The 27829-nt window shown below is 40.4% G+C and overlaps 2 protein-coding genes and 2 long non-coding RNA genes across 4 annotated transcripts; 3 read left to right on the top strand and 1 right to left on the bottom strand.

Annotated features, from left to right (window-relative positions):
• Positions 1–744: 744 nt before the first annotated feature.
• Positions 745–1754, top strand: LOC309703660 (uncharacterized protein). The gene is made up of 2 exons (XM_082528606.1): positions 745–1001; positions 1362–1754. The coding sequence occupies exons 1-2, from the start codon at positions 758–760 to the stop codon at positions 1709–1711; spliced, it is 594 nt and encodes a 197-aa protein (XP_082384732.1). The 5' UTR covers positions 745–757; the 3' UTR covers positions 1712–1754.
• Positions 1755–11312: 9558 nt separating this feature from the next.
• Positions 11313–14988, bottom strand: LOC309703752. The gene is made up of 3 exons (XR_014276017.1): positions 14933–14988; positions 11704–11866; positions 11313–11360 (listed from the first exon to the last, which is right to left on the bottom strand). It is a non-coding gene; the product is annotated as an uncharacterized lncRNA (long non-coding RNA).
• A 279-nt stretch (positions 14989–15267) lies between these two features.
• On the top strand, positions 15268–17868 carry LOC309703305 (zinc-binding protein A33-like). The gene is made up of 2 exons (XM_082528089.1): positions 15268–15459; positions 15561–17868. Exon 2 carries the CDS (start codon positions 15578–15580, stop codon positions 16961–16963), a length of 1386 nt encoding a protein of 461 aa, XP_082384215.1. The 5' UTR covers positions 15268–15459; positions 15561–15577; the 3' UTR covers positions 16964–17868.
• A 5155-nt stretch (positions 17869–23023) lies between these two features.
• LOC309703753 lies at positions 23024–27092 on the top strand. The gene is made up of 2 exons (XR_014276018.1): positions 23024–24487; positions 24632–27092. It is a non-coding gene; the product is annotated as an uncharacterized lncRNA (long non-coding RNA).
• The last annotated feature ends 737 nt before the right edge of the window (positions 27093–27829 follow it).

The following is a 27829-nucleotide window of genomic DNA, read 5'->3' as shown; positions in this document are numbered from 1 at the left end:
CTTAGAACTGAAGAAGCTTCTCGGATGAGAGGTGAAACGTCTTCAAGTAACTTAAAGAAGTCCAGACGCTTTTCTTTGCAAGCTCCTTTGACTATGGCCTGTGAGGTTTGGTATAATTCTCCAGTTTCTGTGTTACTGACATTGTATCAATAGTTTTTTTTTGAATTGGGAAAAGAATGCTGTGTAACTGAAGCTGTTATGCGTTCTTGGGCTACATGGTGTTCTGGTGGTTAGCACTGTTGCCTCTGAGCACAAAGGTCCTGAGTCCAACTCCACTGCTTCTCTGGGGTCTTTTTGTGTGGAGTTTGCATGTTCTCCTCATGTTTACTTGGGTTCCCTATAGGTACTCTGGCTTCCTCCAATGTCCAAAGAAATGCAGTTTATGGTATTAGGTTAATTTGTAATTCAAAATTGGTGTGAACATGTGAATGGTTAGCCCTGGGACAAGCTGGTGATCTGTCCAGGGTGTAACCCCTCCCCCCCGTGACCCTGACTAGGATAAGTGGAATAGGTTGGATATGATATGATATACCTTTATTAGTCCTACAAGGGGAAATTGAAGATAATGTTGGTTGTATTCCATCTTTTAACTCTGGGTCAAACCCACAACATTCATTTAATGTTTGTTCGTGTCTCTGTCCTTCCAGTTTCCCAGCATGCTCTGGCTGTGGTGGTGGTGGAGGTGAATGAGGGGGAAAGGTCTGTCCTACTATCATGTCTGTACTCAGATTCTATACTTGAGAAAAATTCAACAGTGATGTGGACTCGCAGTGACCTTGATCCCAAATCTGTACACCAACGACGAGAAGAAGGAGACGATCTTACAGGACAAAACCAGCGTTACAGCAGACGCACATCAATGAATCGTTACGCTTTCATCATTAAAGACTTCAGTCTCACTCTGAGGAAACCCACAAAAACTGACAGCGGCAACTACACCTGCTCCATCAGTGCTGGAGGGAAAGAACGAAAACTCAGAGACATCCAGCTGCAGGTCATAGGTCAGCATCAAATTCTAACATCTGCTGTGATTACATGTCGTATTCAGTACTACAGAGAAAGGTCAGAGGTTAAATGAAAGCAAAGTATTTCTTAAACGGTTTCTGAAGGTCTTGATGAGCCCAGCAGGAACGTTTGTAGACTTGACCTCAGTGAAAACAGCAAAACAAGAGAAGCAAAGCAGAAGAAATTCGTTCTGTGCATGTGCAGATGTGTTTATGTTTACCTCCGGGAGGTTCAGCACACACACATCTGTACATACATTAAATACATTAAAACTTTATGCACGGCCCAACACAAAACTTTTAGAGGCCTTTTGCTGCCACTTTTACAGTTGACACTTTGGTTTCTTGTCCTCTCAGACCAGCAGGTGGAGGTGAAGGTGAGGGAAGGGTCAGAGTCTGTCATCCTGCCCTGCAACACAACACCTGACCTGCCTGAGGACACCACAGTGGAGTGGACTCGCTCTGACCTCGGACTCATCACAGTCCATGAGTATTCTAACAGAAATGATGATGTCATGACTCAGGACGAAGTTTACAGAGACCGAACGAAGATGAATGAAGACCTGCTGAGAACTGGAGACCTCAGTCTGACCCTGAAACATCCCACAGAGAGAGACACAGGACGATACATCTGCACCATCTACAGGGACAAAGACATCCTGACACAGAAAGTAGTGCTGCAGGTCAAAAGTAGGTGCTGGAGATAAAGGTCAAAGGTCAATACTGTAGACACAGGTCAGAGATTAGAAGTCATTTTGTTTTATGTTTCCCCACAGAACCATTTCCATCCTGGGTCAAAGATCTTCTGGTTCTCCTGTTTGTCTTTGTGATTTTTGGAGGTCTTTTATATTATTTACGTCACTATTACATGTCAGGTAAGTGTCTTTCCTACTACACTACCCATAATACCAGTGGTTAACAGGTGGCCTCTTGACTGTGTTCAGACCAGACACATGAGATCGTGAGATCAAAGAACGAGTCAGAAACAAACTGAGACACAATCTGATTGAGACTAGAAGGCAAGAAGGGCGCAGGGAGGTCATGTGACCATCACAGCTGCTGCTGATGTCATCGTGTTGTGCTTTGTTGTCCTCTCAGATTACCAAGTGGAGGTGGATTCAGGGGTGGCGTCTGTAAAGCTGCCCTGCAAAACTATATTTAAATTCCTAAAACACACTAAAGTGGAGTGGAGGGACAGAAACAACAGGAAGGTCCATGTGTATCAGAACGGCTCTGAGCAGCCTGAAAAACAGCACCGGTTTTACAGAAACCGAACAGAGATGACGAGCACATCTCTGCTGAAACCTGGAGACCTCAGTCTGACCCTGACATATCCAACGGATGACGACAACTTCACCTACACCTGTACCATCTACAGCAGGAAAGGAAACATACTGACAAGGAAAAATGTGCACCTCCATGTCAGAGGTCAGTGCTGCTTATACAGGTCAAAGGTCCGAACATAGTTTTTACCTTGTTTCTCCCCGAATCCCACACAGTGCTCACGTCTGTGGCGTGAATTGTGACAACCCCAACTCCAAATCTGTACAGTGGCTTCTCTCAGTTCCCAATACCTAGTGAGAAAACACATGAATTAAACTGCCAAGCAACACACACACAAAGTTCTCACTAACAAACCCATTGTGAACTCAATGATCCAGCACCGACTGAAGCTCAGCCACTCGCTTAAGTAGAGAGGCAACTGATGAAGGCAATCAGCTGGCTTCAGAGCAGGAACTCTCCTCAGCCTGATGATTCTTGTAATTCTTTCTTCCGGATACACACACTCATGTCCAAACACCTATACACATAAACAGGGACAAGGCTGTGCAGAGATTTTTAGATGGGCGGGTGCTCAAAGTTCAAAAGGGGCACAGAGAAAAGGCCGAATAACAACAACCCGCATTCATCAACAATCTAATATGGAATCACATCATACTATATCACTGTCATCAGGTGGGGACAAGGCAAAGCAAACATATTCCATGTTTACCTGATGGGTACAATGTTGCTCTTGTGGGGTTTCTGCTGCTCCTGCTGTGATAGTGCTGGAGGGCAGGGCTGTGCTGATCCGAGACTGTAGACGTTAAATGCAAAGATTGGTGAAGGTGCTTGGAACCATAAGGAAACAAAATAAACTCGGCTCTCCCTGTGACTCAGTTTGCTTCTCTTACTCTTTCATCATCTCCTCATCTCATCTATCACTCTCCACTTGATGTCCATCTGACAACAAGGCACAGTTTGCTATTGCATTAATCTATTATTTAATTATCCACACTTCACAAATAGGGATGGGTATCGTTTAGGTTTTATCCAATACCAGTACCAAACCGGTACTTTTGAACCGGTGCTTAAAGAATGAAGAACACAAACTTTGTACAAAAACCTCTCATGTTGAGCTGTTTTTTTGTAAAAAGATAACAATGTTAGCCTTTTCTGCAGCTATAGGGGATTTACAGTATCACTCTTGGCTGTAAGCAGTGCTTAATCAATGGGGGGGAAAAAAACACCAACTTTGTCCAAAAACCTCTCATGTTTAGCAGTTTCCCACTTTTTCTTTGATCATTTTAGCTTTTTTGGCCAGGGTGAAGTTAGTATCTGCCATCAAACAAGAAGACAGCCGCATGTAGCTACAACGGTGTTTAATAACATGGTTAGCCTACTCAACGTAAATTACACACGAACAACATTAAGCTACTCACGCAGAGAAGAACGGCTGCTGCTGCATCATCATCATCCGTCATCATTTCTGCTACACTGGCAGGGCGGGGCCAGGACTCTCCTCTTCGGGTTTTTGGGGGATGTTGCTAACTCCGGGTCCGATAACTGGCAACCCACCCGCAGTAGATGTGCTCGATTTGAGGTCTCGCAGCAAGCTATCAAATACGGTGCATTTCTCGGCTTTTAACAAAACGCTATGCGTCGCCAGGTGTTTCATCGGATTTGAGGTGTTACCTCCTTTGACAGTATCACAGTATCAGCTTAAAGCACTTGTTGCTGCTGAGTTTGCATCTTTTGCTGTGAAGTACAGCCAGACTTTGACCGCTTCGCCTTGGGCATTTTTAATCTGTAGCTCTGCTCTAAAAGAACGCACGTACCTGGGCCCACCTACTACGCTCGCAAAGGTAAATGATTGGCTGGAATCCAAAGTGTGTCAAAGCTCAGGAAAAAAAAAGCACCAAAATAAAGCACCGAAATGTGCGCTGCTTTTCGGTCTGGTTACTACCGTTTATGTCAGAACCGGTGACATGATACCGGTACCCATCCCTAGTTACAAATCTTGCACCTAATCCATAACAAAGTAATGATAGACAATGTTATAGAACTATTCTTAAGAAGCATTTATAGACCGTGTTATATCATGAATAATAATTTTAGAACTTTATACACATAAAACAAACACTAATATAATCTGTTTCTTAATGTATTTTCTTTAACATACAGTGTGTCTTTTTTAATATCATAATAATCCATAATTATGCTGATATGCATATCATCATATTGCATATGCAAGTCCCTCAGAAAGGCAGGAAAAGCCCTGTAACTTACTTTAAAACTAAATATGTTCCCTAAAACCGTGGACAGAGCTACAGACCCATGACAGTTGTCCTTTCAACATGTTTTAATACTTTGTACCTTGTTCCATTTAATTTGAACAAGCCTCTTAAAAAGTCAGTGATCACAGTCGGCCTCTCTCGGTTTTTATTACCACTGTTCATTTTAAAGCTCGGTTTTTAAAACCTTACGATGTAACTACAGCCCAGCCCATGCAGCAGGATAATAATGACTAAGATTATATTGGAGTGGGCCTGATACTCATGTCCCAGGACAGGCCCATGACAGTGCTGCCATCAAATTGCCTTTCTTTGCTTTGACTCTGTCTCCAACAAGAGGTGAAGCAGATGTTCTTACATTAATGGAATCACTAATACAACAGATCACCTGAAAATGAATAATGAATTTGCTGAAACAGATGTCTTTATTAATGAATTGTACTGATTAGTCTCTATTTCTCTCAGCTGAGCTCTGTTTCTGAAAGACGAACTCGTTCATGTCAGAGAGCAGACGTCTTTATGACATAATGTATCTGGCATGCAGAGAATCATGTTCATTTAGATTTTGCTGACATTTAAAATTCAGTTTTGCTTTTTATTTTGAAACATTTTTATTTTATTTCAATATTTTTTAGTCTGAATAAATCAAACTTGCTTGATAGGACAGCTCTCTGGTAACAAGGTGGCAAATAAGTCTTTGACTCAGAGTTCTTTAAGACTAAACCAGTCGAACTTGATTTCATTGAAAAGATGCCATTTTCTCCATTCAGACAAAACATGTTCAGAGCTGCTTTTGCTTTACAGCTCATGTTGTGTTTGTTGTCCTCTCAGTCCCCCAGGTGGAGGTGGATTCAGGGGAGGCATCTGTCCTGCTGCCGTGCAAAACTACTATAAACCTGCCTAAAGATGCTAAAGTGAAGTGGATGACCAGATTCAACAGGAAGGTCCACTGACCAGCTTGAAGATCAGGACAACCATTACAGAGACCGAACACAGATGAATAAAGACCTGCTGAAAACTAGAGACCTCAGTCTGACCCTGAAATACCCCACAGACTGGGACGCAGACATCTACACCTGCACCGTCTGCAACAGGGAGGGGAAAAAAATCCTGATGAAACAAGTGGAGCTGAAAGTCAGAGGTCAGTGCTGCTGCTGGGTGTGAGCTGCAGAAGAAGAAGAGATGATGAGATCTTCATGAACACAAATCTTATTTTGTGCTTTAGACTGTTTATGAAATTTGTTGTCCTCTCAGTCTGTCAGGTGGAGGTGGAGGAGGGGGCGGAGTCTGTAGAGCTACCTTTCAAAACCACAAAAGAGCTGCCTGCAGATGCTAAGGTGGTGTGGTGGAACAATGATGACAGGAAGGTCCACGTGTATAAGAACGGCTCTGATCAGCCTGGAGAACAGCACCAGCTTTACAGAGACCGAACAAAGATGAAGAGAAGATCTCTGCTGAAGCCTGGAGACCTCAGTCTGACCCTGAAACAGCCCACAGAGAGAGACAGTGGGAGGTACAGCTGTAGAGTCTACGGGGAGATCAAGAGATACAAAAGAGTGCTGCTCAGAGTCAAAGGTTTGTGTGTGTGTGTGTGTGTGTGTGTGTGTGTGTGTGTGTGTGTGTGTGTCTGACTGTCTTGTGTCTCCTCTGCAGGGAGAGTTCAGGTCCAGCATCAAACAGGGGACATCAGGAACAGAAGCAGCTCCATTGATCCGACTCCTCTGATGGCTGATCAATCAGTTTGATCTGTGTGTTCTTTGATTATTGATCAGTGATGTCAGAGTGGAGTCAGTGTGATGTTGTTGTTGTGTGTTTGAGACTTTTAGTGTCCATGAAGGTCTCTGCTGCCGTAGATCCTCTGAACTGTGACAGAGGTCTCACTCTGGAGGAAACTCTCAGCACTTTCCAGCAGCTCCTCCATCATGGAGGACGTTCCCTCACTGTAACAGGTGGAGGAGAGAGGAGAGGAAGCACAGGTGGATCCTCTGAGGAAAATATTGTTATTACATGAGCGGAAAGACAAAAATACCATCACAGTAAAATAAGACTCCGTGTGTATAACATTTAAGGGTTGTCTCAGTCCACTCTGATCTGCTGTTACTTCTATGTAGGGTTGGCAACTGTCCTGTTTTATCTGAGTCATCCTGTATAATGAGCAAATTAAATACTTAAGTATGCGAGTCTGTACCCGCGTTCTCACTAGTTCACACAGGGGTCCAGACTTCCCAAGAGCGCAACGCGTGACTACATCACAGCTCCCGAGTTTTTGCTGCCATTCCCAGTTAATTTAACTGTTTGCTCATATTATCTCCACTTATTACCATGCTGTTTTTAGACTTGATGTATAGCATGAATAATCTGCTCGCTGTACATAATCATGTGCAGTTCCACATGGTTATTAACAGACAAAAAGAAAACATAATAGTGATATATAGAAGTAGTTTTGTATACAAGATCGCTGCAAAAAGCAAGAGCATCTGGCTACAGCCACTGGGGAGCGCCATATTACGACCTCCACACTAACTGGGAACACGTGACCTCCACAGTAATCGGAAACACGTGACTTCAGTTAAATCCACTTTGACAGCGAAAACTAAATTGTATTTTTGTTACTATTGATGCTGCTGATAAATAAATTTGATTCTAAGTGTTTTCTTAGCAATCTAGGTTTATTAAAAAAATCACCATCCCTTCAGCTTGTTCGTTGCCAAAAGTGTCCATGTGTTATGTTTGTGTTTCTTTGCTACTTTTTCTGCATAAAGTTTTTTCAGAAATATAAAATAGTCATTACTTTTTACATTTTTAATCCTTCAAACACCCTTTTCTAGTACAATGCACTTGTTTGAAGACAACCTCAAAACTCACCATTTCATATATCAGCACTGCTACTGGAAATTTTTGTACAGAGGTCCCTCGCTATAACGCGGTTCACCTTTCGCAGACTCGCTGTTTCACTGATTTATTTATTTTTTAATAGCAAATTGTTTTGTGTGTTCTGATTGCTGTAGACTATTGTCAATCAATCTAGTGCCGTGTCTTCTGCACGGCAGCGGTCCCCAACACCCGGGCCCGTTTGGTACCGGGCCATGAAAGTTGAGGCTCGGGTGTGAAGTGTATGATTTTCAGGGTTTTTAATCGTTAATTCTGTTTTCCTGGGTCTTTTCCCACGTTGTAGTCGTGTGTCTTATTTTGAAAGAACTATTTACACGTTACCATAGCGACCAGAGAGTATCAAGAAGCAGAGAGGAGGATGTTACTCTCAATGTTGTTGGTGCATTTCAGGAGGACGCTGCTCATAAAGTTACACAATCACACAGTGAATTCACGTTTATTATTATATTTACAAAATACCACCGTTTTGTCTTTGTCATTTTATTTTGTTGTATTTATCCGCAACACCTTCAAGGTCAGTCCGTGAAAATATTTTCTGACATTAAACTGGTCCGTGGTGCAAAAAAGGTTGGAGACCGCTGCTGTACAGTACATAATGAGTTTAGTTTGTCAAATTTATATAAATCTTCGATTGCTAGCAGTGTAACCCTGAAGTACTGTATGTTTGTGCGTTTTCTCCCCAACAAACACAACAATGCCGATGAAACATTTTGCACGGTTTCATTTTATAATGGACTTATGTTTCTACGAAGGTTTGAACTTTAAGAGTGTTTAAACAAAAGAAAAAAAGTGTGAAAATGTTCGTGCCTGTCTGAGGAAAGTGTATAAAGCATGTAGTGGGGGTTTTACAATTTTAAAACAGCTACAATAATTGTAAAAAATAAAGTTCACTACTTCGCAGATTTCACCTACCGTGGGTTATTTTGAGAACGTAACACCAGCGATAAACGAGGGACCACTTTTTCTATTATCAGTAGAGTCATCTAATTGATTAACATCAACATTGATTATTGTGCACTATTATTTTTGTTCAAGGAAAGCAAAAAAATGTTATGTTCACAAAATGCTGTAAAGTGTATGTTTCTGTTCCCTGTCCAGTGTACTGTTTGTTTGTATATTTGTCTTTTTGGCTGCTGTTACAACCAAATTTCCCCTTGTGGGACAATTAAAGGATTATTCTATTCTATTCTATTCTCTATTCTAAAATGTATATTTATTAAAACATTTATCTACTTTTACAGACTTTAAACCGACACTTTAAATTAGCACCAGTCCTTTTCATAAAAAACAAAATTTTATCTACATTCTGTTTTTTACACTTTAAATCCCAGTAAGGTTATATATTACCAGTAGCTTTTCAGATAAAACAGTAATCAAGTCCTAATGGTTTCATAAATCTTCATAGTTTTTTTCATATAAGCATCAGGGACAAGGCTGTCTTGCAATTGTTGAGGTCACTAGTGTGCGCCCTATTTCTTCCAGGATCACTCTTCATTTGTAGGTTTTAGTGGACTCCTACTATTGTGAAGTGGTTTTCATGGGACAGGGGCTTGTATTCCAAGATCTGGGAGATTGTAGAGATGAGCAGTAATTCCCTTCTTGCCATCTTTCCAGAAATATAAGTGATCTGGAAGCTGTTAGGCTTACTTACAGCAGCAGCACTTTTTGCACCTGCAGAAACTCCAGGACACATTTACTAACAGTGTTTGTTCCTGTGTGTGCTGCAGCTTTGAATTTTTTTTTGAGCGTTAATATTTTGGCTATGGTGTCTTGTTATGAAATAAGAGTAAAAGTGAAAAACAAACTGAAAAACACAGAGGAAGAAGTCCCTCTACACAAAAAACACTGCAGATGACAGGCCAGGCAAACATCTATTGACCTGTTTGAATGCCTCCTCATCATGTGAGCCTTGAAGTTTTTTTGTAAAAAGACTAAGACCACAGTGAGGGCGTTTAATTTTCATGGACTTTCCACAAGCCACAGTTTCATTTAGCACAGAGGGTAGAGCACATGAATGTTCTACCCAAGATTCAGAAAATTGTTTAGATGCTGGAGACAAGACATCGAGAGGGAGATGGGGCCAGTGTTGCCAACTCCTCAGTAAGGAAAATCGCTATTGGTTGTCCTAAAAGTCGCTAAATGACGTCATCGCCTAATTTGCATAATTGGTCATGCTAATGTAACTGTAAACTATGTTGTTGGAGAGAGAAATAACATCGTGGAAGAGACATAAAGTGAGTAAAAAACGTCCTAAATGCATTTAGAGTTTATTTAGAACTACAAATTAAATTTCTTTTAGCAATTATTGTTTTTTTTAATGTCACAATTCCAACCCTGCTCCTTTACCCGGGCTTGGACCGGCAAAAGTGACCCGAAATAGGCACTCTGGTTGAGTTACTTTGTATGTGTGTGTTCATAAGTACTTTTAAATAGGGCTGGGTATCGTCACTGATTTCTAGAATCGATTCAATTCCGATTCAAAAGGTCCCGAATCGATTCGATCCACGATTCGATTTAATTCGATTCGATTTGAATCTGGGAAATTTTGACAGTCAGAAATATTATAATTCAGATCAGTACATTTACATATTTTTGTATCTATAAAAAGGAAGCTGACACACGCAAGACTTTATCAAAGGTGTAAGCATCACAGCAGATGCCTTTGTGTCAAAGTAGCTGAGGATAAAACAGAAAAACATGAAGGTGATTTTCCTGGCCTGGGATTTTATAAAAATATTCTGCAGTACATCAAACACGGAAGAAAACCGTTAATCAACATATGAACATTACCTCTGAAGTTACAGCGGTTTTATTAGAGACACGGCTAACCGTTTTGCATTTTGCATAATTTTAAAAAGTTTAAATTTGTTCAGAAGCCTATTGAACGGCAGAAATTAGGTTTTCTTTTCAGAAGTATATAAAACGGAAAAAAAAAAACGTCGGCCGACAGCGCTGTGGTAGACTTGTGCGTAATAAGCAAGCGAATAATGAAGAAAACAGATTTTTAGACGGGAAACTGTTCTTGAAGTACAGAGAGAGAGAGAGAGAGAGAGAGAGAGAGAGAGAGAGAGAGAGAGAGAGCTGCGCAACGTGGTGGAAGCAAAACAGTAAAAGTCAGAGTGAATTCATGACGATGTTTATGTGAAGCGTTTGGATCTTCTTTTGCTGCTGGTTCGGTCAATATTGTTTGGAGAGACATCAAACTAACAGCTTTAGAATCGGCGCATAAAGGGCGTGAACACAAAGCGCGGACCCGCCCACAGATCAGAATCAGCGAGCTGTCGGCTTTCAGCCCGGACCGTGAGAAAGGCGACATCTAACTGATTCTGATCCGCCGGTTGCGTTGTGTGTCTAAGTCTTTGTGTAGAATCCCTGTACCTGCTCTCATTTACTGTCTTAACTGTTTGGTGGTTGTTGAAATTTTGTGATCTTTCACCAGAGATTCTGGCATTTCGGGCAAAATAAATTTATATTAAAAAAATCGATTCAGGATTTTAATGAATCGATTTTACGTTATCCAAGCCAGAATCGATTTTAATCGATGAATCGATTATAAAAACCCACCCCTACTTTTAAACCTTGTGATCCACAAAACAGCATAAGAGTAAGAGAGTAAAACAAGAACTGACTGCGTTACAGCACCCGCTGCTTGTTGAGTGTAAAAGCGATACGCGCTTTCATGTCTTTTTAGCGACTTTTTTTAGAGAAGAAGTCGCTAAGGGGTCTGAAAACTCGCTAAATATAGTGACAAAGTCGCTAAGTTGGCAACACTGGATGGGGCTCCACGGAGAGTTCAGTGGGGAGCAGTCCTGAATGCTGACATGACAATAATTGCCTTGCCATATCCCCACGCTGTATGACTGTCATGTTACAGACAGGGCAGTGAAAGTACACCGGCATATCATTTTGTCTGTAAGAGAGAAAAAAAAATAGAAAAAACAACAACATGTAATTTAAATGCAGTTTTATAGGATGCAGTGAGTTTATCTAACAATCAGATTGTACATATTAACAAAAATATCCAAGCCATGCTCAATAATGAAAGCAAAATAGTGTGGATCACAAGAGCTGTCAAGAAATGTGGTGAACAGGAAAGATTTTTTTAATGAAAACACTTTTTTCTCTCGCTGATGAATGAACTGAACTGAACAGTACAATGTGAAAAGCAACTTTTAAGTCAACAAAGAGAAAGAAGCTAAAAAGAAGTGCATATTTACAACTTAAACTGTGAGGTATATTTAATACCAACATACCTTTGAAAGGCAAAGCATTTTTAATGTGTCCATTTATATGCTCCTCAATCTTTGCCCTGACAGTAGGGCTGAGAGTGGGGCACAGAGGGCAGTGAAACAGCCAACACGTGGTGCATTCCTGCAATTCTGACTTGGAGGCACAACTCCAAATTGATATTTGCATCTAAAACAGAGAGAAAAACAGATAAACACCATAAATACTTTTAAGTTCAGGTTTTAGCAGAAATAATATGTTAGTTATGTAAGAGATTTGGGAGAAAATTCTTTACACAAACATAATTTACAAGACACTTATTTGTGACATACTTATCTATTGACATAACAGACAATTTAAGGCTAACTAAAATCTGGGCAATAAAAAGCAGAACAGAATGTAATAGACAATAATAGTATTTATAAATATATAAACGTCTTTGTGATGAACTTTACAGTGTTTTTGCAGGTGGAATGACATGAATAAAGTGCAATATGCAGTAAATGGAACAATGTGCATTGGTGTTACAGATAGTGAAAAGTAGTTCAATAACAAGCAAAACTCAAATACGTTTGAAACTGACCACTAAATGCTAACCAGAGGTGTCAAAAGTGCACACATTCCTTACTAAAGTTTAGATACCTCGGGGGTATGACCGTTGTTGTAACAAAGTGCCTACATAATAAGTGTAAGCAAACTAGATGATTCCTAGAATTATATAATTATTAACTGCAAATTTATACATGAAAGACTCTGTCCCAACCTTCACGATCCACTTGCAAGGTTTCCACAGTCGATGATGCACGCAGGAACGCATTTCCCATATTTGACAGTGGGGGTGGTGTGTTCAGAGTGATGTGCAGTGTTAGTTTTCCGCCACACATAGCGTTTTGCATTTTGACCAAAAAGTTTGGTCTCATCTGACCAGAGCACCTTCTTCTACATGTTTGCTGTGTCCCCCACATGGCTTGTGGCAAACTGCAAACAGGACTTCTTATGGTTTGCTGTTAACAATGGCTTTCTTCTTGCAACTCTTCCATAAAGGCTAGTGATGTGCAGATCGATCCTGAAATATCGATTCCTCCGATACCCGTCATTTATGTTCTAGAATCGATTCTCACATTAAAATATCGATATTTTAGTCATTTAGGGTAAATTTCTAGTTTATCATCAACAGGAACACAGTGGAAAGAAACTATAACATTCGGATTATCTACATTTGAAGGAACTACTTCCTCTTCCGCCTTTCATAGTCATGTGCGAAATACGGCTGTATAAATGTCTCGCAGCCCCTTGGCGTGCGCACTCAAAACAATGGCCGAACGCAAGCGAAGTCACGTGTGGACACATTTTACCTCCACAAACAGCCAAGACGCGGTTTGTGATGTATGTGGCAAGACAGTGAGGTGTTGTGGCAACACCACTAACCTCGTAAAACACCTCAGAATTAATCATAACACAGAATATGATGAGGTCATGTCGAGGCGAACCGAAGAGGAGGAGAGGACAGGGACAGGTGCTGCTAGGGCGAGACAGGCGTCTCTCACGGAGTCATTTAGTGCTGCAGGCAGGCACTATGCAGGTACAGAGGAGGAAAATGCTGGGTACATAGGCTAGGTCGCATTAAAATATACAGAGTACTTGCAGTAAAACAGGCATTGTAGTCTTTAAAACATAAAAATTCAGTTGAAGATTATTTCATAGATAAGAGAAACATTTTATAGATACTATTATTATCTATTAGCTTTATTATTATTTTCACTCAGTTTAATTTTTTTGACTGAGTTATTTGAATATTTTAAAATGCAGGTATTGACAAACTTATTTATTCCTTTAATTATGTATTATACTGACAATTTCATTCACACAGCATTCTATGTAAAACAGCAAGTATATGTAAACTATCAATTCCTTTCCCTGTTAGGCTATTTTAACAGACTGCATACATGACTCTAAAAATATTAAACATTCAGTGCAGTATACCCCATCTTTTGTTTTGCCCTTTGTATTTTATTTTCTTTGTAGATGATTCCCCAAGAGCAGCAACACTCAAATCAAATCAAATCACTTTTTATTGTCACATCACATGTGCAGGCACACTGGCACAGCACATGCGAGTGAAATTCTTGTGTGCGAGCCCCACAAGCAACAGAGATGCCACAAGATGCCTTGTAGAGATGATTGTGAAGGACCTCCAGCCTCTGTCCATAGTGGAGGACCAGGGTTTCCAGGGATTTGTGAGAGCTCTTGACTCAAAATATCAACTCCCAGGAAGAAAATCACTGACTGAGACTCATCTTGTAAATTTGTTTGATGAATGTAAAGGCAAAGTAAGACCATCTTTGCAAAATGCTTCCAGTGGCATATTTGACTGTAACATGCCATCTCATTGAAAACTGGCAAATGAGAGAATTTGTCCTGGAAACACACTCTTTCCATGGGCAGCATACAGCAGATAATATCAGCTCAGCACTTAAGCAAATCACAGAAGAATGGGGCATAACTGAGAAGGTGGTTGCAGTTGTCAAAACATATTTGTTAACTTTAAGAGTAAAGAGAGAAACTATCTGTATTTCTTAATTGCAAATGACACCAAATTGTATTCAAAATTGAGCCACACTTATGGAGCTCCACAATTCTTTTCCAGGTGTTTTGGTTGACATCTCTTGATTTTCCCATTTCAAAGAAACAGGCTCTGTGTTTTGCCTTATATGCATCCACAGCTGTGCCACCAACTTACTCACATGGACTCTACTAACCTATCAGAAGCTTCTTCAGCTCAGAATGGAATCGTCTGCAGTTTTCTTATTAATTAACAATAAACTTAGTGTATATGTACTCCTAAATTATATGAAAGTGATTAAAATAGACAGCTCTCTCTCTCTTTATTCCAACATTTAACTAATTCAAAAGATATTTCAATATTTATTTATCTAAAACAAAAAATGTTTACTCTAAACTGATGTTTAACAGTAAAAAAATGCTCTTGTTTTTCCCTAAAGTGTATGAAAATATCTGGTTTCAACTGAGTTATTTAGCCGTGGAGGGTAACAACTGAAAATAAGAAACACACATGTAAGCTAAGACTCTAAAGAAACAGCATTGTTGTTGTTCAGCTTTTCATTTCGCCATTTGTTGGTTCACTCGAAGAGCAAGTAACGTAATATGGGTCAAGTGATCAGTTTGACATCAGTCTTTTGTGATACACCGTCATATTTACATTATTTGTACAGTACGAATGATTTTCTTTGGTACCTGGTCAAACTTAAACTCTCCTCCGTCTGCCCGGCTGCACTACAGCAAACTCGCAGCAGCTTCTCCCCCCTCGCTCACGTAAGTGCTGTGCTCAGTCGTGCCTGAGCTCGGATCGTACCAAAATTAGGGGGAATTTACGACTGTGCGCAATGTGCTTCAACTACTGTGAGTAGTTTTTGTTTTATACACTTGTGAGTCAGGCATCTAACTGTGAAACAAATTACACTCCAAAAGACCCCGGGCTTCTGAAAAAATGACCCGGACTTAAGACCAATACGCCCGCCCCCTTCCCCCGCTGCGCCGACGGGGTTTGGGAAGTTGAATGAAGCTCCGCCCCTAACGTCATTCACAAGCGACAAACAAGGAAACAGATTATTTTTCGTTTTTCAGTGCAGAGAGACGCACAGACGATCAGACTGAGCTCAGACCAAACTAGCAGCTTCCTCTGAGTGAGTCCAGCTACAGGAGAGAAACGTGGAAAACTCCAACACTGCTGCTTCAAGCTGCTGACGCTCCACACACTGAATGTGAGTTTGAGCAAAAACACGACTCAAAAGAAGTTTCAGTGAAGGTGGTAGAGGAGGGAGGGGAGCCAGGACTGACTGTACTTCCTGTCTGCTGTTTTCAGCTTCACTCACAGACTCAATGGCTTCCAGATCAGAGGAGGATCTCTGCTGTCCGGTCTGTCAGGAGGTCTTCAGAGATCCTGTTATTCTGTCATGTAGCCACAGCTTCTGTAAAGACTGTCTGAATAGATGGTGGATCAAAAAACAGATACGTGAGTGTCCAGTTTGTAAGAACATATCTTCAAAGGATGATCCACCTTTAAACCGAGCTTTAAAGAACCTGTGTGAGTCGTTCTTACAGGAGAGAGATCAGAGAGCTTCAGAGGCTCTCTGCAGTCTGCACTCTGAGAAACTCAAACTCTTCTGTCTGGACCATCAGCAGCCAGTGTGTGTCGTCTGCAGAGACTCAGAAAATCACACCAATCACAGATTCAGACCCATTGATGAAGCTGCACAACAACACAAGAAGGAACTTCAGGAAACTCTGGAGCCCTTAAAGAAGAAGTTAAAGGTTTGCAAACGAGTTCAAGTGAAGTTTGATCAAACAGCAGAACACATTAAGGTCCAGGCCCGACACACAGAGAGGCAGATTAAGGAGCAGTTTAAGAAGCTTCACCAGTTTCTAGCAGAGGAAGAGGAGGCCAGGCTGGCTGTACTGAGGGAGGAAGAGGAGCAGAAGAGTGGGATGATGGAGGAGAAGATGGAGGCTCTGAGCAGAGAGATAGCAGCTCTTTCAGACACAGTCAGAGCCACAGAGGAGGAGCTGAGAGCTGAAGACGTCTCATTCCTGCACAACTACAAGGCTGCAGTGGAAAGAGTCCAGCGCTGCCCCCTGCTGGATGATCCACAGCTGCCCTCAGGAGCTCTGATAGACCAGGCCAAACACCTGGGCAACCTGACCTTCAACATCTGGAACAACATGAAGGACATGGTCTCCTACACTCCTCTCATTCTGGACCCAAACACTGCTCATCCAAGCCTCATCCTGTCTGAAGATCTGACCAGTGTGGTAGAAGGAGATGAACAGCAGCTTCCTGATAATCCAGAGAGGATTGATTTTTACTACTCTGTCCTGGGCTCTGAGGGCTTTAACTCAGGGACTCACAGCTGGGATGTCGATGTTGGAGACAGTAAATGGTGGAGACTGGGTGTGTTGGCAGAGTCTGTGCAGAGGAAGGGAATCATACAGTCTGAATTATGGACTATATTGTTATATAAAGGTACATACTCATCATGTTCACCATCAACTGGATCCACTGCTCTCCCAATTGCGAAGAAGCTCCAGAGGATCAGAGTGAATCTGGACTGGAACAGAGGAAAGCTGTCGTTCTCTGATCCTGATACTAACACACACATACACACCTTCACACACACTTTCACTCACAGGATGTTTCCATACATTTGGGCTGATGAAGTGAAGGTGTGTCCGTTGAAGGTGTCAGTGTCAGTGCAGCAGATGAGTTGAGGATGATGATGTTTCTAATGTTGTTTCCTGTCAGTGAATTGAAGCTGTTAAACTGCAGCTGTCCTCCTTAAACATATTGTTGAAACCACAATCCATATTTGGCTTTCATTCACTTTATTCAAGCCAGTACTCGCTATAGGTCATGTTATGTAAATAATCTCCTCATTGAATACAGACTTCAACTGATCATTGCCTTTTCCCTGTTTTGCCTAGATTCTTGTTTTCTAGTTTTTAAGACTTTGTGTTCGAGGATAAAACCAGGGTTGCTACAGCTTAAAGGAAAGTTAGACTTATGAATTTTAATGTCAGCTTTGTTCTTGTTAGGAACAAGCTAATAGCCAACTTGCTCGAATGTGAGCTGGATTTCTTTTTCCATGACACAAAGTTTGAAACAGTTCATACACAACTATTCTTTGTATTTCATGACATGTCTTCATTGTTGTTTTGAATGTGTTGCTGTATGGAATATGCCGTTTTTATGAGCAAAGTTAATATAGTTAATATATTTTAGTATTTATATTTTTTTGTTAAACTTATTGTGTGTATTTAGTAATTTAATAAGTAAATTCATGGATATGATTGAACTAAATTTATTTTTACTCTATTATTGTTGGATTGGTTAAGTAAAACCATGAATACGTGTGCCTTAAAGGCTTGGTTTATAGTTAAAAACCCAGCATTGTGGATTTATGCAAATGATAACATGCGTTGCTAAAGGGGGGAGTGGGAGAGAAAAAAGTATAGCAGAGGCAAGATGCTGCAAGAGAGGAGGACAGAGCCACAGTTCTCCTACCATAGTTTTTTTTGTTGTTGTTGTTGTTGTTCTTGAGGATAACTTAGTCCTGATTATTCCTATAAGAAGATTTACAAGCTGTGGAATAAATTTTTGTTTATATCTTTTCACATCAGAGTCCTGTGGAAGTTTTTTTTTTCCCCCTCTTCGCATGAAGATTGAATTGATTGAAGCGTAGGAAAACTGGTCTCATGGCTATACACAGTGGGAATGTAAAGCAAGATGATGGTAATAGTTTTGTCCGGGTTCACTTTGCGTTGATCCACTGGTACTGCAGTATAGAATAGAATTCAACTTTATTGTCATTGCACATGCACAGGTACAGGGCAACGAAATGCAGTTTGCATCCATCCAGAAGTGCTTTAGTGATATAGATATATTACAATATATATTAGCAATAATATAGATATGTAAGTATATTACAGAAATGGGTCTATTATGTTATAATGTAGACGGTATGAAGTATGTTGTGAATATTCTATAACTATAAGTATGTACAGACTGTAGTGAGTACAAGCTATGAACAGGATATAAATATGAAAAACTATACAGAATATGAAATAAATAACTTTACAGAATCTGAGATATACAGCTATACAGAAATGTGAACTATGCAAGTTGTAAACAGTTGTAGGATTAAAGATTATTGAATGTACAGAATGATTATTTACACAGAGCTATACAGTAGTGCAGTTAAGATAAGTGGGGGTGTGGATAATTCCTACAGAGGCTATATAAAGTGCTAGTGGTTGTGAGTGGTGGTTCAGTCCATGTTATTATTGCGTGTTTGAGGGTACAGTTGTCCATTGTGGGTGTGTGTATGTTCAGTCCATGAGTTTAACGTGGGTCAGATGTCAGGAGGCAGAGTTCAGGAGTCTGACAGCTGTGGGGAAGAAGCTGTTCCGGTACCTGGTGGTCTTAGTCCGGAGGCTCCTGTAGCACCTCCCAGAGGGCAGGAGGGTGAAGAGTCCATGTGATGGGTGACTGGGGTCTTTGATGATTTTCCCAGCCCTTTTCAGACACCGCTTCCTGTAGATGTCTTTTATGGCAGGAAGTGGTGCTCCGGCAATGCGCTGGGCAGTTTTCACGACCCTCTGCAACGCCTTCCGGTCCGAGGCAGAGCAGTTCCCGTACCAGACTGTTATACAGTTGGTCAGGATGCTCTCGATGGTGCAGCGATAGAAGTTCACCAGGATGTCTGAGGACAGGTGGTTCTTCCTCAGAGTCCTCAAGAAGAAGAGGCGCTGGTGAGCCTTCTTGACCAGCTTGGAGCAGTTGGTCGTCCAGGTGAGATCCTCGGAGATGTTTGTTTTTGCTTTTGTTACAGTGCACTGAGATAAGAACATCTGAGAGGTGTGATCCACCGGTGGTGATATTTTGGTATTTTGTGAGTTCCTGATTTAACAAATCAGCTCTTTAATCCAGGCCTGAGAGATTGAACTTTAAAGCGCTATAAAATATTCTTATTGAAAACAGTCGCAAAGTATTTTTTCTCCATGATTATAATGAGCTTGGGAGAAAATTCACTTATATGGGACATTGATCCTGAAGCCTAAAAGGATTGCACCGAGTCAATCCAGTCCAAAGAAGGAAAAACAAACAAGGAGCTGTTTCCTTTAAAATGATGACGTCATCTTGCTGGTGATGGAGCCTCGAATAGGCTGCGCGTGAGACTCCATTATCAGCAACTTTTGGTATGAATGTGTGTGGATGTATGCATATGACTGACGACTAAAAGTCATGGACTGACGACTAAAAGTTTAACTGACTTGATACTGAGACAAAAACGGTGCTGACTTTAGGATTATTGAATGTCCACAGACAATTCACCCAGCCTGTAAAAGAAGGGTGGATGTTTTGTTTTGCTTTGTTTTGTCTGCAAGAACAGAAGAATGACAGAGACTAAAGAGCTGTAGCTTCACAGCAGTGTGAACTGCAGACTGAACCCTTTGGTTGCTAATTTTGAGCTACTGATGTTTGCATTAAGGAAATTGTGTTTTAGTAGCTGTGTTTTAATTAAGGTATTACATTATATTGTTGGGAATATTAAATGCTAAAGTGAAGAAAAGGTTTGATCCCACTCATGACTGAGCATGTTATTATTAACCATAGTGGGTCACTATAGAGAGTCAATTAATTTTAGAAAAAAAACAAACAAACAAAAAACCCTCCACCGAGGTCTATGAATAAGAGGGGAATGATAGACAGCCACACTCAAAATGGAGATATGTAATGATAAACACTGGTCCCCGTCTTTTGGGCGCTCTCTTGAAGTAGTTAACAATTTAAAAGTAAGATAAAATAACAGGGGCATGTGCTGAGGGGTGGTGCTGCACAAGAACAAGAGTAAAATAAAGAAAATATTGTTTTTAGAAGTGCAAATTAAAATGTACCATTACACTCAGAGGATCAATATGAAGCTTGATATTTGTTAATTTTGAATGAAGTACATGACTGGTGACTGTTCTGTCCTGAGCTTTTGTTTTTACAGCACCCGCTTGATCACACCAACAGTTTCTCGCCACCGAAGAGGGGTACTTGAAAAAAATAAAGAACGGGGAGGAATATCATCAAAACTGGAAAAAGGTAATCCCCAAAGGGGGTGATAACGCCATAACTTTCACTATGGTCAAATTCTCAAAATTTGACCCTCAAAAATTCTTCAAACATTTAGACACAAAGTGGAGATTTAGATAAATATAATGTCGTAAACCACATAAGCATGAAGTATTTGATTCAATAAGATGGTGAAATAACAAGCAGCAAAAGGTTGATCATGTTAATGGTGTTTATTCAAGGGTGCAGAGGAGATTATTATTATTAAAGACAACAAATGAAATAACGAAAAGTAGAAGTGGAAAAATTTGCGTTAACGGTAATAAAATCAAAAAAAGAAATACTAACTAAAACTGTACTGAATGTTCACAAAACTAACTAAAATTGACTAGATTTATAGCAGAATGTGTTTGGTTGCATTGATGTGTGCGTGCCCTGCTATAGTGAAATTAAGGTAGTACGTTAGTCGAGTCGTCTGTGTTGCTGCTCCGTTCACGCGCAGAATCAGGTCAGGCAAAGTCGGGAGACAGCGCCAGAATAGAATTGAGGATGATTTTAATATGACTGTTTTGTAGACATAACAAGAGTCTTGTAGTGGAGAGGGACGTAATGTCCTCCTGAGACCCAGAGAATAAGAAAAAACAGGGAGAAAATATTTTCGTTTTTTCTTTTTTCTTTTTTTCTTTTTTCTTTTAAATGAATCAAGTGTTATTAAAATAACAATCTCATAAGATGAAGATCAGGGACCAACCCAGAAGTCACTGACACTTCACTAGCTGTAAACTATTGGTTTAGGAATAAGTGATGGCACTGAACTTTCTATTTCACAAAAGTCAATTTATTTAGGATATCTGAGGAAGTACTGATTTTATTTGGAGACACAAAGGAACATTTGGCACTTCCCTCATCTCACATCTGTTTCATTGTTGTACCCAATCATTCTACAACTGAAATGCCTTGGACTGCTAACCATTTCAGGCAAGTGGAGTGAACCATATTTTGCTAGACTCTCATCAGATTGGGGCTTCCTTTTATTGATCTTTGGAGAGAAGTCTTCATTACTGGTATTATTCAGGTCTTGTTCACATGTTTGTCCCAGGTTTCTCAGCCAAGAGGAGCTTAAACTCCAGATACTGTGAGTTCCTTTCACACATTGAGATCACTGATAACTCTCAGCAACGACGTGATCTCGTAGAAACAATTAGGTGTTATGGATTCAACTATAATTGCGACTAGAGCTGGGCGATATGAGATTTTTTCATATCACGATATGTTTTTTTCATTTCAGGCGATAACGATATCTATCACGATATAAGCCAAATAACTATATTTGTAAGATTTAAATGTGCCGTTGCTCACAAGTAAAATGTGAAATAATCAGCAGCTTGTTTTGATTTAAATATTTATTTCTCATAATAAGTTCAACAGGGTAGATGTACTTAAGGAACATGAGACTTTTTCAGATAAATAAAGGCAAATATTGCAAAATACACAAAAGGCAGCCGCTAAAGCGTTTAAGTTTCAAAATAGAACAAACGAAACAGACTAAATTGTCAATTCCACTTAGAAACAAAATATTAATTCTAAAAATAAATCTTAGTTTGTTTTACAGAAGAACAGACAAAACTGACTAACTTTTGTCAATATCAAATAAACTGAGAACTAAAAGGAAATTCTCAATCTCTCCTTGTTGTATAGCTGAGCTTTTCAAACAGTTTTAACAGTTACTTTAGTCTGACAAAAGCCGAATGACGAATTAGCGCTTCCAGTCAGAGACTGAGGCTACGTCCACACGTACACGGGTATTTTTGAAAACGGAGATTTTCCGTTTTCGTTTTAAAAAATAATCCCGTCCACACATAAAGGCAGAAATGAAGGAAAACGCTGCTATGAACATGCCAAAGCAGCAGGTGGCGCTAGATTCCTAACCGTGCAGAAATGTTGGCCAATCAGAAGTCTAGAAGCCTCGGTGGGAAAAAGTAAACAAAGCTGGGGCATAGAAGCAGAACCGAGTCGTATGTGTGGACGGACAGTAACTGTGTGTATATGTAAGCATTTAAACACTGCAGAGAGTAGAATTAACAGTAACAGTATTGTAGAAATTCATTTCACCGAAACAATAACGTGGCGCACAGTGTGACGCATGCACCAGTTTATTGTATTTCCAGACTTGTTTTCGGCACAATTTACAGTGCACGCTACTCTGTTTTTTGTCAGACTTGAAATAGCCGAAATACCTTCACACTACGGAACTTCTATGGCTCTTCCGTTCGACAATCTCTCCGGCGTTGGAACCATCATCTGTTTTCTCTTCGGTCACGCTCGGTTGATTTTTCTAGTCGGCACACTCATTTCCTCCATTATGCGCTGGCTCCATTACCCGCTGGCTGCTTCCCAAACAAACACACTGCGGCTTGGCACTTGTGCTGTACGTAACAAGTCACACGACGTGACGCTGCGGCTGTGATTGGTTCGGCTCTGCGCTACTGAATTTGGCTGACCTTTTTTTTTTTTTTTTTTTTAAGATGACAAGAGCGGCGAGGTCTATCGCGATAGCTTAATTTCTCTATCGAGTAAAAGTTATATCGCGATACATATCGTTATCGTTCTATCGCCCAGCTCTAATTGCGACTCTTATTTTTTACTTTACTGGAAAAGATTTCTGCATTTTACCCATATTTTAGTTTTAACTCAAAATCAAAATTCCAGATTCTACTACAGGTTGGTTTTGCACCAGATAGGACGACAGATTTCAGGTGGCCCTGTGTCTTTCTCTATTACATCTGCCACTGCATCTCGATAATCTTCTCTGTGGCTTTTAGTGGGTCCTGACCCTCTCATATTTTGAAAAATCTATGTTTGAATCTCCCTTAATAATTGTGTTAAGAATTCTCTCCGCCTTTGTCAAAAGTTGGGTATTAGGAAAAAGTGAAATAAATATAAATATAAAGTCCCAATGTGTAGAGCACACATTAATAAATTAGTCATGTTCCCTGTGAAAGTAAATGAGCCTAATTCTTAAAGACCCCTGAAATTATTTACTAGATGTTTATTTTTTGAATAAAATAAAAATCTGAGTTTAACAAAACATTTTAATTGTAAATATCAAGCTTACCTTTCTTTCTTCCATAAAATGTGCTTGTGGGCACGCCAGCCATTTTGAAAAGGTGGGAAAAACAATTGGCAAGGCCACACCCCCACACATGGGATATAATTTTAAAGGTTCTGTTGTCCTCTCTAAGAAACATCAGGACTTAGAGGAGTGGCAAGTAGAGTATGAGAGCTACAAGCAAAAAACTAAATGTGTACTACAGTGCGCAAAAATGAATTACTGGGTCATCAGGGGGTCTTGAGGGACATTTATAAAACAAAAAATCCCACAAACCTTAAAAGTGCACTTGAAAAGCTCACACAAGAAGGTTAACCTAGCTTACCTAGAAGACCTCATCAGGGGGAGCACACTCCCCCTCTTTTTAGAGCTCACCCACTTAACTCGCATCCCAAGAAAACAGCTAACCCCAGATAAGGCAGCGTGATGTATCCCGAGATAACAGGACTGGGACATCTAAATAAAGGTGTGAAACAATCGCCTTCAAAAGGTTATCAATTAACTTTAACCAAAATTAGGACCACTCGGTGCGGCAAGAGTTAATAGTTATTAGTCTCAACACCCAAGGATAACCAGAAGAGCATGACTGATATGATGGAACTGAGATTTTGTTACACTTAACTTTTGCAAAACACAAATAAAACTAAATTGAAACTAAGGATTTTCAGAAAATAAAAACTAGACTAAACTAGCAAAGAATTGGTAAAAACTAATTACAACTGGCAAAAAATTGAAAATCTGGAGTCGAAACTAAATAAAAAATAAAACCTAATGAAAATGGCGAAACGTTTAAAACCCTGGTGCAGAGATTGGCAAATCTGACCAGGAAAAGTATGAGATGGATTGTCAGGACAGTCAGCGTTAAAGCCACTTTTGACAGTCCATACTAGGATGGCATTGGACATCTTCGGGGAGGAGGAGGGTTGGTGTGACCAAGGTGTGGTTTGGCTTGTTGTATGTATATTTGAGATCATATGGCTCTGGATGGACCGGTTACCAGGGCATGGAAGGAGGACAGACTCATTAAAGGAGGAGAAGGAACTTGCTGGGATTGGAGATCCTCTGGGTGAGTGGTTGATTAAAAGCATGCATAAAATAGAAGTTATCTGTTGTTATTGATTGGTAATTGATTGATAATTGGCCACATTTACAGCTGTATTGACTTGTTGTGGACGTAGTCGACTTCAGGTTTAAACACTCTAATTAACAGGTTGAAAATAGTGACATTAAAGGAAGAGTATGCAGCACCACCCTGTCAGACGCCAGTGATGGTGGAGCTCACTGATGAATCAGGTGAGCTGGATTCATGGCTGATTCAAAACTAAGATCCCCCTGCTGTGGTCAGTAAGGGGAGAAAAGGGGGAAATAAAATCAAGAATTAAAGAGGCATTTATAAACGTTTAGGTGTCAAGTGAAACGGGACAAAAGGGGGTGTTTTACTGTTATTTTCAATGTCAGCATTATTATTGTATGAGAATCATGCAACAAACATTGCATCGATGATCATTTATTGAAGCTTTTGACCTTATACTAACATCTGTGTTCCTGTGATTGTTATAACCTCTGATGAATCTTCTATTTACAGGTGTTAGGATAATGATATAATTTTTCATTGCAGGTGTAACCATGATCATTTTTATACATATTGCAACTTGTTGCTCATTGTAGAGTTGTGCTCAAGTTAATAAGGGTTAAAAGCTACAGTCAGCGCGAATGTCTGACTGATCTATTGAGGGGAAAGGCTTCGAGCATGGAGGGCCGCACGCGCTTACAAAACACTGATATCATGTTATTCTTTGTGATCTTTTCTTAAATTATGTCTTTAAGGTTAGTTTAAATAGTGGCAGTTAATTAAACGAGATTTATTAAAATATTAAATACCTGAGTCAGAACGTTACACGCGGATCACCTTAAGAGTCTGGGAAACTTTGTAGCTGCCTAACTTTTTTTTTTTGTTTTTGAATGTTCTAGCTCCGTTGATTTGACACATTGGAATGTGTCAAAAAAGGGGGGGAAGGTTGAGCTTTAACATCAAACCAGGATTATTTGAACATTTTATAACTTCATTTGTGTCTTTAATAATTTAGGAATGGTAAAGCTTAAGCTAATAGCGGTCCGAGAAGACGGACCTTTTAGAGAATCAGTGAAAAAGCATAAACTATCACTTTCATGTTTAATCATTACTCATTGAAATGAACTGAATAGCGTTTAGAAGATTTGTTAATTTTTTGTCTTTTGTTAAAAAGAGGGGTTTCAATAATTTTCAGACACACCTTGCAAATGTGCTTATAACGAGTTGGCACTCGGCCTTTTGAAGGTCAGAAGCTTCGTTCGGCGTGACTGTCCGGACTGATAAAGTGTAGGAAATGCCTTGAGTGCAGAGGGCTAAATGCAAACATGCTTACACACACATAAGATATGATTAGAATAAGTCCCTGGGACATTCTGAATGTTTAGACCAATTCTGAATCACTAGAAGGTCAGTAGATAACAACATTAGATTATTAGGGGTAGGAAGAGAGGTGTTTTGGTTTTCTGTCTCTTACAGAGAAAGGAACAGACACCAGACGAGGTCACAGAGATGCGAGGATCCTCCGTAGCAGAGTCAGACACAGTGACTGCCAAGACATCAACTGGGTCCAAGGGTCATGGCGTTTGGGCTCCAGCTAGTCACCACAAAAGGATGGATCCCATAAACACAGCAATAACCATGAAGGGGTTGGCGGAAATCCGGGAACACCAGACCAACGAAGTTCGAGAGGCTTTTGGGCAAAAAGGGGACACCTTCCTGTTCCTTTTTCTGGAGAATACACAGATCGTTGTTTGAAATCGGGGCAGAATAATCCCCTGATCTGTGTTACGACTGAAGGGTTGTCTAACCCCTAAGGTTGAAGAATTAAGAGCAGAGGATCACCCAACTGGACGACACTGGTAGCTGCAGCAATAGAATAAAGGCTGAAAGCAGTGGGAGACCTGGAGAGTGTCATCTGGACCTGCTACTGTTGGAATCCTAGTTTTTCTTGCATCTGAATTGCGCAAACACAGAGGTCATCCCACATATGGTTCGCCCCTCAGGGGGACAAAGGACCTCAGGAGTGAGAAGAGATGAACCCGGCCACACTGGGCTACAGGGTGTTTGTGAGGTCATTATTCTAATGACCTCATCAGGGGGAATTGTAAAATTATGATATTATTTTATGCCATGTTATACCCCTAATTAAAGATTGTGAATTATTATGTAGTTTTAGTTTGCATTATTCTCCTGAATTAGAAGAAGCTGATAACTATTGCATTAGTTAAACTGATTTGCATTACATTAAATTGCTGACTTGTTGTGAATGAATGATATTGTTTTATGATGCATTATATTGCTGAGTTATAAGAAATACTGTTCGCAGAAGGTTATTGTCTAATTTGTCTGAGTAGAAGAGAACAGAGTGTGCTGGAGTTTTCTGCCCCATTTCAGCAGGAGCAGATAAACAGGGAGCCAAGGTCGTAGCTCAGGCGCTGTGTGAGAGAGAGCATGTGAATGTTTAGGCTTTTTATGATAAGGTGGAGGCACCAGAGGCTATAAAAGTTTGAGCAATGCTCCACCATTTTGAGATTTTGAGGCTGTCTGCATCAGTGTCCATCTCCCACGTGTGTGATCATTAAATCATTGTTTGACTCAACCCGGCCGGACCAGTGTTGTTATTGTGGTTTTTTCTCTTGTCTCCATCCCCAATATTTTGAACCTTAACAACTCCCAGGAACTTGAAGCTGCTCACACGCTCCACAGCCGTCCCCTTAATGTGGATGGGTGGATGTGGGTCAGCATTCCTCCTGTAGTCCACGATGAGCTCCTTGGTCTTCTCGGTGTTAAGCAGCAGGTTGTTTGTATCCAGTCCCGAACGAGCGGCCATCAGACTGCTGAACATTTCATAGACACCTCACCTTCACTTACCAGAAATTCAACATTATGCACTCCATACTGTACATGAATGCCATTTCCTTTGTACAATATCCAACTAACCTCTGTATATAATTTTTTTTAATTGTATGTATATGTATGTACACTAGAGCTGGACGATAGAACGATAACGATATGTATCGCGATATAACTTTTACTCGATAGAGAAATTAAACTATCGCGATAGACCTCGCCGCTCTTGTCCTCTTAAAAAAAAAAAAAAAAGGTCAGCCAATCCAAATTAAGTAGCGCAGAGCCGAACCAATCACAGCCGCAGCGTCACGTGACTTGTTACGTACAGCACAAGTGCCAAGCCGCACGTGTGTATTTGTTTGGGAAGCAGCCAGCGACCGTACTGCCCGGGTAATGGAGGAAATGAGTGTGCCGACAAGAAAAATCAACCGAGCATGACCGAAGGTTACCGAAGAGAAAACAGATGATGGTTCCAATGATTAAGGA

Source organism: Aulonocara stuartgranti (genome assembly GCF_965226115.1).
Source record: "Aulonocara stuartgranti genome assembly, chromosome: 3".
NCBI classification, from domain to species: Eukaryota; Metazoa; Chordata; class Actinopteri; order Cichliformes; family Cichlidae; genus Aulonocara; species Aulonocara stuartgranti.
This window is presented reverse-complemented; position numbering and strand designations above follow the sequence as displayed.

What these genes read in the sequence shown, in the direction of transcription:
- LOC309703660 (XM_082528606.1), top strand. Translation starts at nt 758, where the DNA reads ATGTGGACTCGCAGTGACCTTGATCCCAAATCTGTACACCAACGACGA. An exon ending in CATCCAGCTGCAGGTCATAG is followed by an intron (nt 1,002 to 1,361) that starts GTCAGCATCAAA and finishes TTGTCCTCTCAG; the next exon opens with ACCAGCAGGTGGAGGTGAAG.
- LOC309703305 (XM_082528089.1), top strand. Translation starts at nt 15,578, where the DNA reads ATGGCTTCCAGATCAGAGGAGGATCTCTGCTGTCCGGTCTGTCAGGAG.